Here is an 18,431-nt window from a genome sequence, read left to right as displayed (position 1 = left end):
GTGGGGCTTGTAATAGGAAGGCTTGATTGATGTGAAAGGAGTGCACTTTCTACCTCCCAGCTGACAAAGCCTTTCATGGCCACCAGGGGTGTTAGGGCGGGTGTCCCCTCATTTTACAGAGGTGAACTGAGACTCAGAGGTGGGGCGGCTTCCCCCAGCTAATGAGCAGCCTGGCTAAAGAAGAGAACAGGCTTCCTAACTCTCAGACCTGCACTCCGAGTACGTGTTAACCTGGAATCTAAGTGTAGGCAGAAATCTTTGCAAGGGAGTGACATGGGATGGAAATGTGGGCCAGGCCAGACTTACAGCTCTCCAGGATGCCAACGTGCCTTTTTGGGCTGCTCCCCACCAGTGCTGCTGGCCCCACGAGCATCAGGCTCTCCAGCTGTTCCAGATAGTCCTCACCACGGGTCTGTCTGCTCAACGCAGCCATACCTCTGCTGGCCAAACTCCTACTTGGTAACTGAGCATTTTATTCCATAGCTGTCTAGACATATGCTCCACGGGGGGCCTGGGGGAGATGAAATGCAGACACGGCTGCAAGTGCCAAGCCACACCTCAGGCTTGACCTGCAGATGGGAAACACCGGTCCGCTTCACTCCGCAGCGCCGTCCAAAGGCTGGTCCCCAAGCCACCCACATCAAAGGCGCCCCAAGGCTCCCGGAGCAGACACTCCGCCTGAATCTCCCTCTGAAGTGGCCCCCGCCACAGGCCCTGTCGGAGAAGCCAGCCCCAATCCTGACAGCCACTTCCCACACCTCTCCATCTCAATGGAGCCTGGCTTGCAGCACATGTGTGAAACAAAACACAGACGTCTCTCCTCCACTTGGCAGGAAGCAAGGGGGCGAGTGGCTCCCATTCCCATGTCAGACTCTCTAATCACCGGGGGGATAACGATGTAAATCGGGTGTGCACACCACAGCAGTGGGGTGGGAGAGCTCGTAAATGGCCAAAGCAAAACTCCAAGGCTCCGTACCGGAGCCAAGAAGGAACCCTCGGGGGCCCTACCCAGAGAGCATGGGGCTCGAGATTGGCCCAAGTCCTTCGAGGACAAGGGATATTCCACAGCACGTCCAACATGCTGCTAGTTCTTAAGGTCACACTTATGCCCATGAGAGGTGGGGAGGCTCTCTGCAAGGTGACTCCCTAATGCTAAAGGACGTCCTCACACTACCACCATCAAAAGCAACTTTAAGAAAACATGAGTCCCCCTAACACCTGGGTTTTCAGCCCACTATGACCCGGGCCGATGGAGAAACAGCCCAGGTGAGGGTGTCAGAAGTCCTGGGTGTGGACTCCAGACTTACCATATCTGTGTTAAATTACTAAATACTAGCCATAGGCAGGATACTAATTGTGTGGTAGATTTCATGCGAAAACTTGGAAGAGGTTGGTGCACAGCATGATTAAAGAAGGCTCTCCCATTCATTTAATCACAACAAACAAACAACCAGCAGGCCCAGCAGCACTGCTCCCGTGAAACACCACCAACATGAAAGAGAACTTTCTCAACAAGCATTCACTGAGCGTCTCCGACGGGCCAGGCACAGTGAACACAGAAGATCAATGAATCCATCTGTGCCTCCCAGGCCTACTGTCTGATGCGTTGGAGTCACATGGCGGTGAAAAGAGACAAAGTCCCAATCTCCATTGCCATGGTCAGCTCAGTCCGGAATGTTCCATAAGGGCTAACAATAGATCAACACTAAAAATGACTGAGGTGTATCAGTGAGGGTGTTTGCCGGCTGCAAGTATCAGGAACCCCAACTCAAAATGGAATAAATATCCAGCTGTTCAAGGGCAGGGTGGCGCCAGGGCTAATTACTTCAAAGACTCATGGACATCTTTCCTTCTGTCCGATCAACTTAAGCCACCTCCATTCCAGGCGTTAGGTAAAGACATGACTATGCCCAGTGGAAGTAAAAGGATCTTTTCTCCCCTGTGTGTCTCTTTTGAAGAGCAAAGAATTTGGGGCCTCGAACCTTCCTCCTCCTGGGTCATCAGCCAGCAATTAGTCATAAGATTACCCTCAACCAGTCCTAGGCAAGGGGAACATGGCCCCCACGACTGCCTTAGGCTCCCCAGGACTTGCCTATGTTAGGAAGGAGGTGGGTCACGGGGGGACGGACCAGGGCTGTACCAGCAGGAAGAAGGCTGAGTCTGCTGTGGAAGCTGGGGGGGGTGGGGTAGGCTTGGAGAGGCGGCCATTAGCATCCGCCAAGGCTTTGGGGGAAATGGCTCATTTTAGAGCAGCAATCCTAATACCTAACTAGGTTTGGGAAGGGCTCTAATAAGTATATGCTCCTTCACGCAGGTTTTTGGGGGGTGGGAGCAAGAGGAGAAATCTGCTTCTAAAAACAGTAATGGTCACGAGGGGTGCCTGGCAGCACAATCGATTGGCTGTCCCACGCTTGGTTTCAGCTCAGATCATGATCTAAGGGTCGTGGGATCAAGCCCCACGTCGGGCTCTATGCTCAGTGTGGAGTCTGCTTAGGACTCTCTCTCCGTCTCCCTCAATCTCTGTCTAAAATAAATAAATCTTAAAAAATAAAGTAATGGTCACTAAATATCTGCGTTGGTCAGTGCACAACACAAGTTATCCAAGCAGAGCCTGGCCAGACCCACCCCTGTATGCATGCCCCCCGTGCCTCCTGCTCTGTCATTCCCTCGGCCTTTACAGCCAGCCGCTCGGTGGGACAGATCACCCTGCCTGTTCTGCAGCCCACGTTCCCCCAGCTTGGTGGTGGCAGTACCAGGACTAGAGTCTTCCCCGTGCCTCCAATCCAGGTGTTCCTCTCTCCAGCCTACCCCGCCCGCTGCCCAAATGTGCAGAGCATATTGTGGGCAGGTGAGGGCAGCAGGGATGACACACAACAGGACAGCTGGGGAGTCAAAGGACGCCCAGCCCAGAAACCAGCCAGAGGAGGCAGCATTCATGAGTCCTCGGCGTGAGGGCCCGGGCCTCGCTGTTCCTCCAACGCCGGGAGCCTGAATTAGCCTCAGACAAGCCCGGGCTGGGGCATGAAGGCAGGCCTGTGCAGCACCAGTCGCTCTGAGGACTCTCCGTGGGGCCTGGACTCGCGCTGAAGGTGAATCGCGAGCCCCGGAGCCCCCCAGGAAGAAAATCTGGGCGTGTGCTGGCTCAGGCCCCTGGGTGATGGCTTGCTCTGGGGTTCTTCTGCAGCAGCAGCCAAGGGTGCGGCACAAGTGAAGACTCAGACAAAATCACACACACACCATATGCACACGCACACGCGCACACACGCACACAGGCGGACACACACATGCCACTTCAGCCTCTGCAGATCCCCAGAGCACCATGTCCCAGGCAGCAGACAGCTGGGCTTGGACCTGGTCCTGCAGTAACTCACTCTGTGACCTCGGGCCATTTGACTGACTTCTCTGAGTCCCAGTTTTACCACTTCTAAAATAAGGTTGTTTGAGGCTGGTGATGTCCAAGGTCATCCCAGCTCTGACAATTAGGGTCCTTTCCGAAAGACCTGGCTGATTTCCAAAAAACCTATTAGCAGACGATGGTTAAATTTGGTGAGATCAAAACAGGCACCACAGTCCTTAATAAATCTCTTTTCATACAACCCCCCAACGGGGTCAGATGAGCCCACAAGCTCAGGCCACAAGCAGAGAGGGGACTCCTGGAATTCTCCAGATGCTGGCTCAGCCAGGAGTCGGCTAGAGAAGCTCTAACAACAATGGCCCGTCAGTCTTGCAGCTTCTGGCCACACTGGTTTTGACCTAATAGGCCTTGAGTGCCCACTCCAGTGCTCTCTCCTTCCCTCAAGCTTGCAGAGAAGGGCAATAAAACAAACCAATAAAGCTTAAGGGAAAAAAAAAATTTTTTTAGCCTAATGAGGCAAGTGAACTACTTCTTTTTCTTCCTTGGAAAGTATAAAGTACTCCTGTTACAAAAATATTTTCTGTTGCTGAATCCGCAGGAGCCACGGCCTCCGCCAGCCACCCAGCATGCTCGTTTTCAAGGGGCTGGGGCTTCCAGGCTGGTCCTGGGTGTCGGCTGAAGCTTGCTTCAGAGTCTAATGTTGCAGCAGCTGGCTGGGGCTCAACTGAGTGATTCAACGTGCTTTCTGGAAACAGTTATGCTAACCTTTCATTTTATTTTAAAAATATGTGATGGAGAAAATAGCACATCCCCCATACCCAGCAAGAAGCAGAGCCCTAGAACTCACATGCTTCCCGCGGAAAAGCAAACTAGGCGGCCAAGGCATCAGCATCTGGGCTGTCCCACCGATGGCAGTGGGGGAGGGCTCAGATGGGAGAAACAGGAGAAGTGGGGGAGTCAGGGGGAGAGAGAAGGAGGAACAGAGCACCATCGTGCACAAGCAGAAAAGGAGCAAACACAACCATCTTCCTCCTCCCTGTTTACGAACGCCACCATAATAATTAGTCTCCTTCAAGCTGGGTCAAGAAACATGGGCATTTTGGGGCGCCTGGGTGGCTCAGTCATTAGGCGGCTGCCTTCGGCTCAGGTCATGATCCCAGGGTCCTGGGATCGAGCCCCGCATCGGGCTCCCTGCTCAGCAGGAAGCCTGCTTCTCCCTCTCCCTCTGCTTGTGTTCCTGCTCTCGCTGTGTCTCTCTCTGTGTCAAATAAATAAAATAAAATCTTTAAAATTAAAAATTAAAAAAATAAAAAATCGATGAATATGAAAGTGACAAATGAAAGAATGAACCAACCAGATTTTAAAAGATCCTTCCCAAAGGGATGGGTGGTGGTCTCTCTCTGGTCAATTCAGGGCACAACGTGCAGCAACCACCCAATGTCTGTTGAACTGAACTGTCTCCTCACTCCCCATGACCACTTAGAGCCCCTGATGTCCTATATGCAGAGAAGCCCAGGAGATATCTTTCCTTCCAAATTTATGCTTAAAAATTTTTTAAGATGTGTGATGTATTACCTCCTCAACATAAAAATAATCTGAGATGGTGAGTGACACAGGGCCTATTATAATACATTAATTAAAATATATTCATGGCATAAAATGGGGCCATAGAGAATATGCTAACCACAAAACCAATGGTTTCTATGAGCTGCCCAGTAGCTAAAGCAAAGAGGGAAACATCACGAGTCACACACTCTCATTATCAGATTCTGGTGCCTTAATTAACAAAAGTGACTTGTTAGTTAGCATGTGTATTAAATAATCAGTCCACAATTCACCACAATGTCTTATTTCTCCCTCACCATAGAAGGTGGTCATGATGATTTTAGGAAACCAGTTTTGGGAAATTGTGTCTATACTGCTATGAAAAGAGATAACCAGGTCAGTACAAAGCCTTTGCACCTTCAGACTCTCAGGAGATTGACTACATAAAAAACCAGAGCTTTCCAGAGTATGACCAGGAATCCCCAAGAACAAGGCCAATAAGAAATGTAGACAATATGCAGAGAAACCAGCTACGCAGAAACGTAGGCTTGGGTCCTGAAGGGCTCTAATAAACTCACTGAGAAATAAGTTTGCACCTTGGTCCAAGGTTCAGGTCCTCCAGGTTTGCCCCCTAATCTTCCCCTAGGTACACTCTACCTGTCCTTCCTGTCCTTCCTGTCACCCCAAATATAAACTTCCCTGCCTACACTATCTACAGAGGCCTCCCCAGCCTCCAGTGCCTTCTGCCGCTTCTGCTTGTTCCTTTTCTGTACTTGTTACCGTATTTGTCCCACTTCTCCTGTTTCCCACCCTAGACTGTCATCACGGGGCCACATGGCTCTTGCCCATTTCTGATACATGCTCAGCACCTAACACTGTGTTTGGCCGAGACAGATGCTCAGTAAATACTGATAGAATCCATGAATGAATAAGGAGTAACTGAAGAAAATGAACAAAACCAGACCTTAAAAGATCTTCCGGATTTGAAATTGGATAATCATTTTCAAAATATCTTGGAATTCTACTGATAATGCAGAGAAACGAGCAAACAGAAGGCTTCTCTGCTTAATCCAGCAAAAGCAAAGCCACGGCGGCAGCAAAGAAACACAATTTGAGTGCATGTGCGCACGCACACACACATACACACACATACACACATACACACACACACACCTGCCCCAAGAGAAAGAGCAAATGAAATCAGCCTGTCTGTGCTCTCCTCTTTGGTCACCTAGACTTTGGGTCTTATGAGCATACTGGGCCTCCGGCCACTCATTTCCTCTAGGACAAGGTGTTAATTGTCTCACACTGGGGTTGACAAACTTCTTCTGTAAAAGGCCAAAAGGTAAACACTTTCAGCTTCATGGGCCATGTGGTCTCCATCCTCATGACTCAACTCTGCTGAGACAGGGCAAAAGCAGCTACAGACTCTAAATCATGGGCATGGCTGTGTTGCAATAAAACTTTATTTACAAAAACAGACGGAGGGCCAGATTCGGCCTGCAAGCTGCAACTGGCCAACCCTGGACTCTCACACAGTGTTACATACTCGCTAAACTGTCAAATGGAAGCAGCATCTATGTACCCCCTCCCCGCTCAGTAAAGGAGACAGGAGACATTCCGGATGGGGCACCTACAAATTCGGTCCCAACAACCTGGGAACTGCTTTGTCAGAACCATAAAAAAGAGTCTTAATCCAATTCCCTGAAGACAGAGCACCGATGTGAAAAAAGGCATTACCATATTAAGAGAAAAACATAGCCAAAGAATTTCCTTAACAATCAGCTAAGTTCTTGAACTGGGGCCAGAGAACACATGAGGGCTCCGGTTCTGATAGTTTGGGGAACTGAAACATTTTCACATTCCAAAAGGAGCTGCAATCAGAACAGAAGGAGCCACGTCCCCATCGGCCTCTGGACAAAGGCCGCGCAGAGGAATGAGGGCCGGCCTCCACTTCGCTGCCTGGGTTTACATTCCCTAATGAAATATTGATTCCCACGCCCTCCAAGTGGTAAAAATCAATACGGTAACAGAAGCCTTGTAACATCAACCGGGGCCACGGCGTCGGCAGCAAATCCAACGGCAGCCCTCTGAGCTCTGCGACAGAGAGCGCGAGACCACAGAACGACCAGTACAGACGGAGCGAGTGGGGAAAAGGATCCAAAATGGAAAAACACAGAAACAAAATAAGAGGGTAACTATGGTAGTGCGATCCACAGCCCAGGCTCCCAGTTGCTTTACGAGGATGAGTGACAGGCTCCAGAAGATGCGAAGCCATTCAGCCCAGGCTCTGTGTTATCTGATTCACCCTGGGACAGCTCACGCGGCTGAGTCAGCGCCTTCCGACCATCAGGTTGCCTAAGGAGAACTGGCGGGCGGGCGTGAGTCACGCCGAGCACCGCACCACCCCCGGCCCTTGCCACCATCCCGGGGGCCACCTGATACACCCCCCCCACCCCGCGCTGAGGACTCAGGGCAGAGTCACCGCGCACCGGTCCAAATCTTGAGACACGGGCCTGGAGAAGACAGAGCCCGCTGAGCAGCTACGGGGACCTGTGCTTGGAAGGCCCAGGGCCCCCCACCCACCCCGGCCCCGAGTGACCCCTGTCCTGAGCTTCATGGATCAGAGCTGGCCCCTCTTCCTGGCCCCACCCCCCACCCCGTGGCCGGCTCAGCAGTAAAAGGACCCTCTGTAAACAAAGCAGCCCCCCCCCTGCCTAGGAGTGTTCCTCTTCAGCCACTTCAAACGGGTCTGGCCTGTAGGTGGCAAGAGGCCCGAAGGTGGCCAGGGGCGGATGCAGGCCTGGGGGTGAGGGAAGAAAAACACCTCAGAGGCCTCAACCTGGTGGCCTGCACACATTTCCCTGGTTGTTGGCCTCAGGAAACCTCACTGCCTCGGCCGCGCTCTGAGTAACCAGAGACCACAAAGCTCCTGGAGCCCCGGCAAAGCCAGGTGTCCGTCCAAACCAGACGGCCCCTGGGATCAGATGAGCCCCGGCTGAGGAGTGCAGGTGAGGGCGAGTGGTGGCCCGCCCGCCGCGCCACCAGGCCCTCATCTGACAACCCCGTGAGCCCCGGGCCTCCCCACTCTGCCGTGCCTCGGAGCCATGCACCTTGCTCCCTCGTGAGCAGAGGGGACTCGGCCTCGTCCTGGGACCCCGCTGTCCCGCGCCGACTACCTGACAAGTGCATAAGACCAGAGTGTCCCTCACACTCCAGCAGCTCTGAGCAACTTAAATCAACAAATAAGACAACAGTCGACTATGCTAAGGAGATGGGGGGGGCAGGTAAAGAGTGAAATGTGACTGTCCTCAGAGTGACAGTCGGGGGATGGGATGTGGGGAGCCGCCTTGCGTACTGGGTTGGGGAAGGGCTGTCTAGGGCGGAATTTCGGGCAGGACCCGGAGGATGGGAAGGCCAGCCCTGGAGCGGCTGTGGGGAGACACCCCGGGGAGCCATGGCCCAGACCCCCGAAGCGTGGCCCTGGCCTGTGGGAGGCAAGAGGGGAGGGGCATCCAGGCAGAGTGGGTGAGGGGCGGAAGGAGGAGGTGAGGCCAGGAGGAGGGCCGCCCCATCAGGCCAGGCCTCCGAGGCCCTGGGAAAGGGGCTAAGCTCTCTCGGTGAGAACAGCGGGAAATGTGTAAAGGGTAGACAGCACACGGTCCCAACGCTGGAATCAGCAAGGGAGGCTCGGGCTCTTGTCCTGGTGCTTCCTCTTCAACACAGCTGGAAAATCGCAGTAACAAAAGTAGCTTTCCTTTCTTACCTTCTTCAATATATCCCTGTATTTCTGCCCTGGGGTCGGGCCTAGAGAGACCAAATCGCTCTCCTTTTACCTCTCCCTCGACAGCCACCCCCTCCCCTTCTCTGTCTCTCTCCCCCTCTCTCTCTCTTTCTGAACTACTCAGGGAAAAAAACTGCATGGGACAAAAATGCTGCCTTTGGATAAAATTTTTAAATGTTCTGCAAACACGCCCAGTGTCATGTTGAACACATTTGGAAACGGTTTGTATCTGAAGCTGAACTAGTCTGCCCTCAAAGCTGCTTTCTATTAAAATGTTTGCATGCACATGGTCCCTCCTTCCTGCAGCTGGCTTCCCCCACTCCTTGACGGCTAGCCCCAGGAAAGATGGATGCAAATCCTAGGACGGAAGCACAGAATGGGCTGTGGTTGGAGGGGATGGGCCTGCAGGGGGGCACCTTCCTCCCCCAGCTTGGGGGGGTGGGGGGCAGGGGGACAGACCAGGCTTCTTCTGAAAGCTCTCCCATCTCAAAACTCAGCAGGGAAAGTGAGTGCACACGTGTCTTCTCAGCAGTGAGAAGCAAAAACAGAGTTCTTTGGTCGCAAGCCCAGACATGTCGCTGGCAATCTCGAGCCAAGGGGGGTTCACTGGAGATGCGCAGGGAGTTCCAAGAATGGAAAGAAAAGTAGACAGCTTGGGTCAGAAACGACAGGAACTCAGCACCCAGGGGTGCTCATCAGCAGGGCCTCTACCACGCAGTTTTGGTGAGAGTGACACCCAGCTGCACCTCCGAGGGGAGGGTCTGCTTGATCTCCGGGTCCCATGTCCACCCCCTGGCCCTGGAGGGTGGGGCACCGTGACTGCCGGTCCCACCAAGACTGTCCAATGGGGGAGACGTAGCCCCCAAAGGAAATGCTAGTTGCTGTTCCCAGGAGATGGGGGCTGGATGACAAGGGGACATGACAACAGACGTCCATGGTAATTTCTATTCCTTAAAAGTGTTGAGGGGCACCTGGGTGGCTCAGTCGGTTAAGCATCCAACTCTTGATTTTGGCTCAGGTTACCATCTCAGGGTCCTGGGATCAAGCCCCGAGTCAAACTCTGTGCCCAGAAGGGGAGCCTGCTTCTCTCTCTCTCTGTCCCTCCTCTCCCTCTGCCCGTCCCCCACTCGCATGAGTGCATGCGTGCTCTCTCTCTCTCAAATAAATTAAAAAAAGAATCTTTAAAAAAAAAAGTGTCGAGAATACCACACTCAGGAAGGACAATAGCTGTTAAGGTAATGGAGAGCCTCCAAATGAAATCATGACGGTGGGGGGAGGAAACGGGCCCAGGCTAGGAGCCACTGAGCTCGTGGACATGGCAGGCGGTCCCATCAATTTCCTTGGGTTATTAGAAAACAGCCCGGGGAGGCTGGGCCACAGCCTCACGTGGCAAGGCACCATTTGGAATGATTTTCGATCCTCAGGCTCAATTTTTGTTGGTTCTGTTCTGCCTGCTCTGAGTTCTCCCCCGACGGTTTCTTGTCCTTTGCTATTCCCGAGAGTGACCCAATGCAAGGCGAGCTCACAGCCCATCCACAGCCTGCAGTTTATTAACTCATGTGCTCAGACGGATTTGGATTTGCTGGGAGGAGAGGCTCCTTCCAAACGGAGCCTCATTTCAAGCCAGTCTCCACCCCCTCCTAAATAATCAATCATCCAACGAAGGGAACAAAAGGGAAAGCGCTAGAAGAGATGGTTTCACTCTCCCCACTTCCAACTACTATCAGCAAAAAAAAGCAGTTTAGTCAGTGGAAACCAGTCTCTTGTGTGGGTGTCTGCAATTTAATATCCATTCATTTCCGATTCCTTTTTGAAAAGCCACGTTTAGTTCAACTTTTAAATGTTAAGCATCTTTTTCTTGAGCTAGAAACAGCCCTCAAATACTGAGCTGCCGGCACAGGGCTAGACTCCTGCGGGCAGCAAAGGCCGGGTCAGAAACACGGCAAAGCTGGTCTGTTGAGATCTTTCACATCCTTCCTGGACATGTCGGGGATGACACAAGGATACAGTCTCCACCTTGGCTCAAAATCTGAAAAGAATCTCCCCCTGGCCAGAGGCACATTCCATGCCCACGCATTCCAAACACGGAATCACTCAGTGGCAGTGGCTCACGAAGCATCTGGGCCAGCACCCTGCCTGCAGAGAGCCCCACCGCTGGCTGCCTTCCAGGGGCTGGGGTGCGGGGGGAGAGCTGAAAAGTCCTGCGTGCAGCCACAGGATGTGCTATTCTGGCTAGCCTCCTTCCGGTGAGACTACCACATCCTGGACACCCTTCTAGCGGCATGTTCCTAAACAGGGCAGCACCAGCCTTCCCGGGGGCTATTTAAGGTCCAGCCATCCCATCACACCAAACAGCCAGGTTCCATCCCTCCAGTAAGGGCCATGGCCTTGGGTACTTGGGGGTCAGCAGCCTGGCTCGGCTTGGAAGGTTAGTTTCCCCACAGCACAGCTGTGTGACTTCAGGCAGGTTACTTAAGCTCTCTGAGCCCCTGTTCTGTCCTCTATAAAATGGGGATGATAAGCTATCTTGCTGATTAGGTGCAAGTTACGAATGAAGCCAGAGGCTGGATCAGCACTGGAACTCATCAAGCAGAAGTTACTATGATTATGTTGTGACCAATAAACACATTTTCAAAGATAGTTGTTGCTAGAAATTCCACAGTTACCTAATAGAAATAATATCCGACGGAGACCTCGCTGAAGGCCAGTTTCCTACATCAACCACGGAGCCTGTTTCTGTCCTGAGGAACAGCAGACAGACAAAAAGCAGCCTGTGGGATACTACACTGGTCTGCCTTCACAGCCCACATCCAGGCAAAGGTATGCGAAGAGCTGGGTCAGAAGACCCCTCGTGGCTCTCAGTCTAGAATCTTTTCCTGCACCAACAACAAGATTCCAGCCTCCCGGGAGTCTTCCTTCCTTCCACAGGAATTCCAGAAAATTACAAGGGCATGAAGAAACCCAAAAATGCAATCTCACTGCAAACCAAACCTCCTCAATCAACATATACCAACAAGTGGGAATTGTTGACGGTCTAGTAAGAACTGGATTTAATTTCAGGTATGAAGCCTTCACTAAACAAATCAAACAGAGCAAAAATGACTGCAAGGAGAATATTTAAATAGAAAGCAAACCATTTTCAAACACAGCATTTCTCAGACTGAACTATGTCTCAGTTTTGCCCAAAAAAAAAGTGCTAAGCTCAGATGATTATCATTTGGAGTGCACACCCTTTTGTGGGAGACTCCTGTGTGCATTAGCATATTAAAAGTTTTGAGAAGTTCTGTAAGAAAGAAATCCATTAGCTTTGCTTTTTTTTTTTTTTAAAGATTTTATTTATTTATTTGACAGAGAGACACAGCGAGAGAGAGAACACAAGCAGTGAGAGAGGGAGAAGCAGGCTTCCCGCGGAGCAGGGAGCCCGATGCGGGGCTCGATCCCAGGACCCCGGGATCATGACCTGAGCCGAAGGCAGATGCTTAACGAGTGAGCCACCCAGGCGCCCCCATTAGCTTTGCTTTAATTCAAGGTTTCCAAAACTTTTTTAAGAATGGAGCATTGTTTTAAAACCCATCTAGAGGGACGCCTGAGTGGCTCAGTTGGCTAAGCGTCCAACTCTTGGTTTCAGCTCGGGTCATGATCTCAGAGTCGTGGGATCAAGCCCGGCAACTGACTCTCTGCTCAGTGGGGGGTCTGCTTGGGCTTCTCTCTCTCTCTCCCTCTCCCTCTGCCCCCCCTTCTCTCTCTCTCAAATAATAAATAAATCTTAAAACACACACACACACACACATACACATACATCCAGTAACCCTGCAAAAACCCAATTTGAGAGACTTGGTTTGTTTTCAAACCCAGTGAAACGCACAAATGAACAAAAATGAACACAAATGAACAAGAGTTGCCTCAGGAATGGAGGGGAGACTCAACATTCACTGCTCACCTACTAATTTCTTTATAAACTTATTGCTTTCTTTTATAAAATCATTAAGCTTCTATTTTTAAAACTCTGATCTTATAGTCTTCTTATTAAAGATGCTTTCATGAGTCCCCCCACTTTCCCTAACTGCAGGCCACACTCAGTATCTCCTAATCCTCACCTCCTGGGGTCCAGGCTTGACTGGTTCTCAGGAAATCAGGGTGCTCTGGGGCTTCTGACTTCTCCCAGGCTTTGCCACCTGGGAGCTCAGGTCTTCAGGCAGGGAGCACACTTACCTCGTGGTCAATTTTGATAAGTGCAATGTCTGCCTTCTCATCCACATCCTTGATTTTGGCTTCGTAGGTGGCACCGTTCTTCAGCTCGACCTTGACCCGATGCTTGTTGGTCACCACGTGGGCGTTTGTCACAATCAGTCCATCTTCGGACACGATAAAGCCAGACCCACTGGCCACCGGCACCTCCCTCTTAGAAAAAGGAAGCCTAAAACCCAGAGGAGACCCCAGTTAAGGCCGAGAATCACCTTCAGATCAACTCTTCGACACACTGATTCACTGGGTCTGCAAGAGCAACACATATCTAGGAATTTATACGTCAGGTCTGTTTAACGGCAGAACAGTGGAAGGCTATCGATTTTTGTAAGCATCAAAAAACTCCACTTACAAAATATTCTTAGGGACTCTCTTCAGAGCTAGAGGTTCTTAAATCATCTAGAAGGGTCAAGAATGTACATTCAAACAGGCTAAAGGGAAAGCATCCTAAGGGGGAAATGCTATGCTCCCGTAGGAACATATTCAGTGGCTCTTGGACATTTCCAAGTGTCCCAGAAACAGCCCCGATGCTTTGCTAACGGCAATGCGTCTCGGTGGGAGCTTCGGAGTCCGTGGGAAAACAAGAAGGCCCTCTTTACTTGCGAAACAGCTCGATGTGCACCACGGCAGGAGCGATCTTCTCCACCACGTCGGCAATGAAGTTGTATTTATGGCGCAAGCTGTTGGGGTCTTCCTGCCCTGAGAACAAAGCAAAGACAGGACACGTCAAGACACTGTGCTCTGTGCTGTGGTCTCCTGAGAAAGGCATGGGTGAGAAGGAGCCAAAATGCACACCCGGACCTCCGGAACCCCAGACAAGTGACGACAAGACCCCAGACCCGTGCTCCGTTGCAAAGGTCCTCGGGGCTCTCCAGGGAACACCCACTCAGGTAAGGGGTAACACCCATCAGAAATGACCTCTTTGCTCTGCTTCTTTCCTTCCAACGGTTTCACTGCAAAAATGCTGAGCCGGAGGCACCAACTGATACCTGGAACTCCTAGGGGCTCCTCGGCAAAGGTGGTGGGGCAAGGAAGGGGTCACGGTCACAGTCAGGGCTCCACCCTCCGCCACGCCCCTGCCAGTTCCCACAGCACCACCGAGAAGCAGCCGCTCCCAGCGTGCGGTCACCACCCAGGGGAGGGCTGAGGTTGCTTTTGAGGAGATGCCCACTAGACGTTACAGATTGAAAAGGCATTAAGGCGGGGCGCCTGGGTGTCTCAGTCGTTAAGCGTCTGCCTTCGGCTCAGGTCATGATCCCAGGGTCCCGGGATCGAGTCCCGCATCGGGCTCCCTGCTCCGCGGGAGGCCTGCTTCTCCCTCTCCCACTCCCCCTGCTTGTGTTCCCTCTCTCACTGTGTCTCTCTCTGTCAAATAAATAAATAAAATCTTAAAAAAAAAAAAAAAAGAAAAGGCATTAAGGCAAAGGCACAGATTCTGCCTTCCCACTGATTCCACAAGGTGGACAGAGGCCACCGTCTGTCCCCAAAGCAGTTTTCCACCATGCCTTGTTTATTCCAGTCCCCTGGGACACCCCAGGACAGAAGGTACAAGAGGTGCCTTGACACCATTGGGGGAAAAAAGAAAGAGAAATCAAATGACCATAATTTCTATATAAACATACACACTATAATTACCGAACCCCCATTTCAAAGCTACTTTGAGACAAAGCGATCCCACATCCCAATGTAGGGCTCTCACCCAGCAAGGCCAAAAAATTGGTTTCCACCCAGCAGATGCCCACACCATGGCATCTGGTTCAGAAATGAGCTACTGGAGACTCAGGTCCCAGGACACCCATTCTGCTGGGACGGGTGGTGGCAGGGGCCAATGTGGCCCCCGGAAGTGCAACCCGAGCCTGCCACCCTGGCCCCAAATCCATGCCACCTGCTGATATCCTTCAACACATCTCTCTCTGCCTTCACAGGCTAGAGGGGTTCTAGGCTAGTCTGCAGCCAAGACCCACACACCCTTTCCTTTCTCTCTCCTTGTCTCCCTTGGTGCGGTCACCTCCCTTGGGCCAGTCGCCTAGCCTAATGCTACACAAAGCAGGCTCCAGGGACCAGAATTCTCTGCCAGCTTCGCTCTCCCTTGTCCCATGTAGACACTGGCAGACAGCTTTCAGATACCTTTAGAGCAATTTGCCAGAGTAATCTGTCTGTTGCATCGAAAAATTTTAAATTGGGGCTTATATTTTGTGTCTTTCTTACAACATTTTGGTAGGAATTCATTTTTAGCATATTTTAATTGGTCCATAATGAATAGGAAATAAAGGAAAAGAAATCTGTTCCTTTACCACAGATGGTCTAAGGAGCACTGATCTGTCCCCTGCACCTGTCACTCCCTGTCACAGCTCACTCAGAGGGATTCACAACACAACTTTGCAGTTTAAAAAGAAACCACTGGCCTACAAAACTGCCCCTTATTCACATAAGGGCCTGTGTTCCCCACCCCCAACACACACGCACAAAACCCCACACTCGCACGAGCACAAACCCACACCCACACTTACACGCTCAGTCGTGAGCATGCACAGGCACATACACGCACAGAGACTCACACCCCCACACGCCTCCCTCCCCGCGAGAGAGGACTGTGGCCACAGCCCGGGCTCGGGGCCGGCCGAGAAGGTTGTGACCCTTTCAAGTCCTCTGTGGCCCTCAGAGCTGCATATCCACAGGCTTCCGTGGCGGCCCCACAGCATCTGTCCAGATTGTGTCCTCGGTCCCTGCCATGGCTGTGTGTCCCCACCGGAGACATCAGTAATGCGATTCATACCACTGGACCCCAGGACATCTAGGGGACGAGTCTGCCTCTCCCAAGCTTTCCCTCTGGGAAGTGAGAGACCATCGACAAGCAAAGGGTCCCTCTCAGCCCTGGCTACCGGGCTCTGAACTGCTTTACTTCAGGGTTGGAATGCCTCTCTTTTTGCAAAGTAGGATTTTCTAAGGTCAGAAAAAGATCTGCACCTATTAGGCAAGGAAAACTAACTCAACAAGTTCACACTAGCATCATTTTATTATTTTTGCTTTCAAAGCCCTTTCATACAGCACCCTATTTTTATTTCCCCCCTCCCTAAGGATGAGGAAAATTAGATGTTGTGCTCGAATTATATTTAAGGAAACTGAGGCTCACAGACCATAAATGACTTCTCCATGGACACTTAACTTTCTTAATAGAGAATATAAATAAGAGGAAAATCTGGGCAGAGCTACAACTTTTCTTCTCAATCCTGGCCCCAGACATATCTGCCACCCTCCTAGGTTTCTAGGTAGTTGCTGTTAATTGGTCTGTCTCCCCAAGTGCTCCGAAGGGAGCTATAAAGAAAGGGATAGAAACATTCCTTCTGGCCACAGAACCTGGCGAACATCACCCAGAGACAGCTGTAAACACATGCATCCGGGCCTCCTCAGACCAGCTTCCTGGGAAAGACCAAAGGAGGTTTAACGCCCAAAGGCCAGCAGCCCCCGCAGGGCAGCGTGGGGTTTCAGAGGCCTTCCCGAGCAGGGCAATCACCAGAGCCGTACCACTGAGGATCATTAACTCACTTCCTATCCCTGACTTCCCAAAGTAGGCATGGGAGAATCTGCCCGCAGCAGGAGTAAAAATGAACATGGGTTTTTCCAGCTAATGCGAGAACCACCTGCCTTCTCACACAAACTAGCAAGAGATGCTGCTCCAGGAACTGTGCCCCCCAGGAAAGCAACATGGAGAGCAGGGAGGACACCGGCCTGGGCACCAGAAGGCCCAGGTCCCATCCTGTCTGCTGGGTGGCCTCCACTTCCACATCTGTAAAATGGGGCGAGGTGCCTCTATATTAAGCTGCAAAGTCCCTCCAGTCCAGCTCCAGCATTCTATGATCTAATCACCTTCTCTCCCTCTCACCCCAACAAGCTGCAGCAAGATAAAGAGCTCGTGGAATTTGAGACTGGGCACAGGACTCTCCAAACCCTGCAGATGAGTAAACAGAAAGGGGAAGTGGAAGGACAGACCATAATGAAAAGCCCAACTGACAATCCTTAATTGTGCAGCTCAGATGAAAAAGCAACCAGTGACCTCCATTACCATCACTGAGTGGACCAGCATCAACGGGAAGACGAAATAGAGCAGAAACAATGAACATAAGGAACACCAAGTAATTGTTCAAACATGGGCAAGATGTCAAACCAAAGAAGAAGTGTTTGGCTTCTCAAAATGCTATTTGAGAACGAGAAATAAACAGGTCTCTAAGAACAGCGTGGCTCCGTGTCAGAGTCCTGCTCCATGTGAAAGGGTTGCCCATCAAGCAAGAGGAGGCTGCCACTGCCCTCCTGGTCTTTACAAACCCTGGCTCGCTCCATTTGCTCTGATCTCAAGTGCCAGCCAACTGTCTTCCTTCCAGAGGGGTCAACCGAGGTGGAGAATCCCCAGAGGTGGACCCAGGCTGTCTCTGCCACGACCCAGTGTGTACGTGATGCAGACGGATGGAGGGTTGGGGTGTCCAGGCCACTCAGTATGGGGAAAATGGCCAAGAGCACAGGCGTGGTCTCAGATCAGAGTGTGACACTCCACACAACACTTACCTGCTGTGTGACCTTAGTTATGCCACCGCACTCCTCCGAGAGTTATCCCCTTGTCCATGAAATATGATGACAACAACCTCAAAGTGGTTTTGATGCAGATTTTATGAGTTACTATATATGAAGTGCTTGGTCAAGTCCTGGCATACAGTTTAAAGTTAAAAATAAAAAGAGAATAGGGCGCCTGGGTGGCTCAGTTGTTAAGCGTCTGCCTTCGGCTCAGGTCATGATCCCAGGGTCCTGGGATCGAGCCCCACATCGGGCGCCCTGCTTGGCGGGAAGCCTGCCTCTCCCTCTCCTACTCCCCCTGCTTGTGTTCCCTCTCTCCTCGTCTCAGGTGAGAGAGGTGCTGCTCAGTAGGCAGCTCTGGACATGTGTGAGCACCACACAGCTCAGTGGATACAGCAGGGAGAGAACTACTCTCCCTACCTTGGCAAATTTGTGTAGGCCCTGGAAACTCCTCCTAACAGGACCATCATGCAGAGGCAGGGGAAGCTGCGTGGCAGGCCAATTTTTCTGGCTTTGATGTTCACCTATGCTCCCCCTTGTACGAGGCTAATCCACAGCCACGGCAGAAGGGAAACAGGGAGCTGGGTCAACAGAATAATCTAACCCGAACTGTAGCCCATCTGTACACAAGGAGCAACCAACCTGCACCAGAAGACAAATATAACTCCCTCTATAAAGTGAGGGCCTTGTTTAGTTAGGCCAAACCAATGTGGCAGAAGGTAATGAAAATGGGAAGCCTCATGCAGGGTCAAGGCCTGGCCCTTCTAACTGTTCTAATCGTTCCATTATTGTACAGAAAGCTGGAATTGACTGGAGTTCAGTAACAGCCCACCATTTACAGAAAGCTGGTGATTCAGAATTCAGAAACGTGGAGGTAAGGTGTTTTTTACATTCCTGATTAATGAAAAAAAACCAGAAAAGACAAAATGACCAGTA

General features: G+C 51.4%; 1 protein-coding gene across 1 annotated transcript in view; it reads right to left on the bottom strand.

The window, feature by feature from the left end:
* HTRA1 (HtrA serine peptidase 1) overlaps nt 1–18,431 on the bottom strand; it is a 51,131-nt gene that overhangs the window by 10,452 nt on the left and 22,248 nt on the right. The window contains exons 2-3 of the mRNA XM_045879011.3: nt 13,529–13,628; nt 12,897–13,101 (exon numbers count right to left, since the gene is read on the bottom strand). Of these exons, the coding sequence (XP_045734967.1) occupies nt 12,897–13,101; nt 13,529–13,628 (305 nt within the window). The remainder of the gene's footprint in view (nt 1–12,896; nt 13,102–13,528; nt 13,629–18,431) is intronic.

The sequence above is a fragment of the Mirounga angustirostris genome, unplaced genomic scaffold (genome assembly GCF_029215605.1).
Source record: "Mirounga angustirostris isolate CCGP_5_RB_7025 unplaced genomic scaffold, mMirAng1.0.hap1 SCAF_6, whole genome shotgun sequence".
Classification (NCBI taxonomy): domain Eukaryota; kingdom Metazoa; phylum Chordata; class Mammalia; order Carnivora; family Phocidae; genus Mirounga; species Mirounga angustirostris.
Note: the sequence above shows the minus strand (reverse complement) of the source record. Positions and strands in the feature narration are given on the sequence as shown.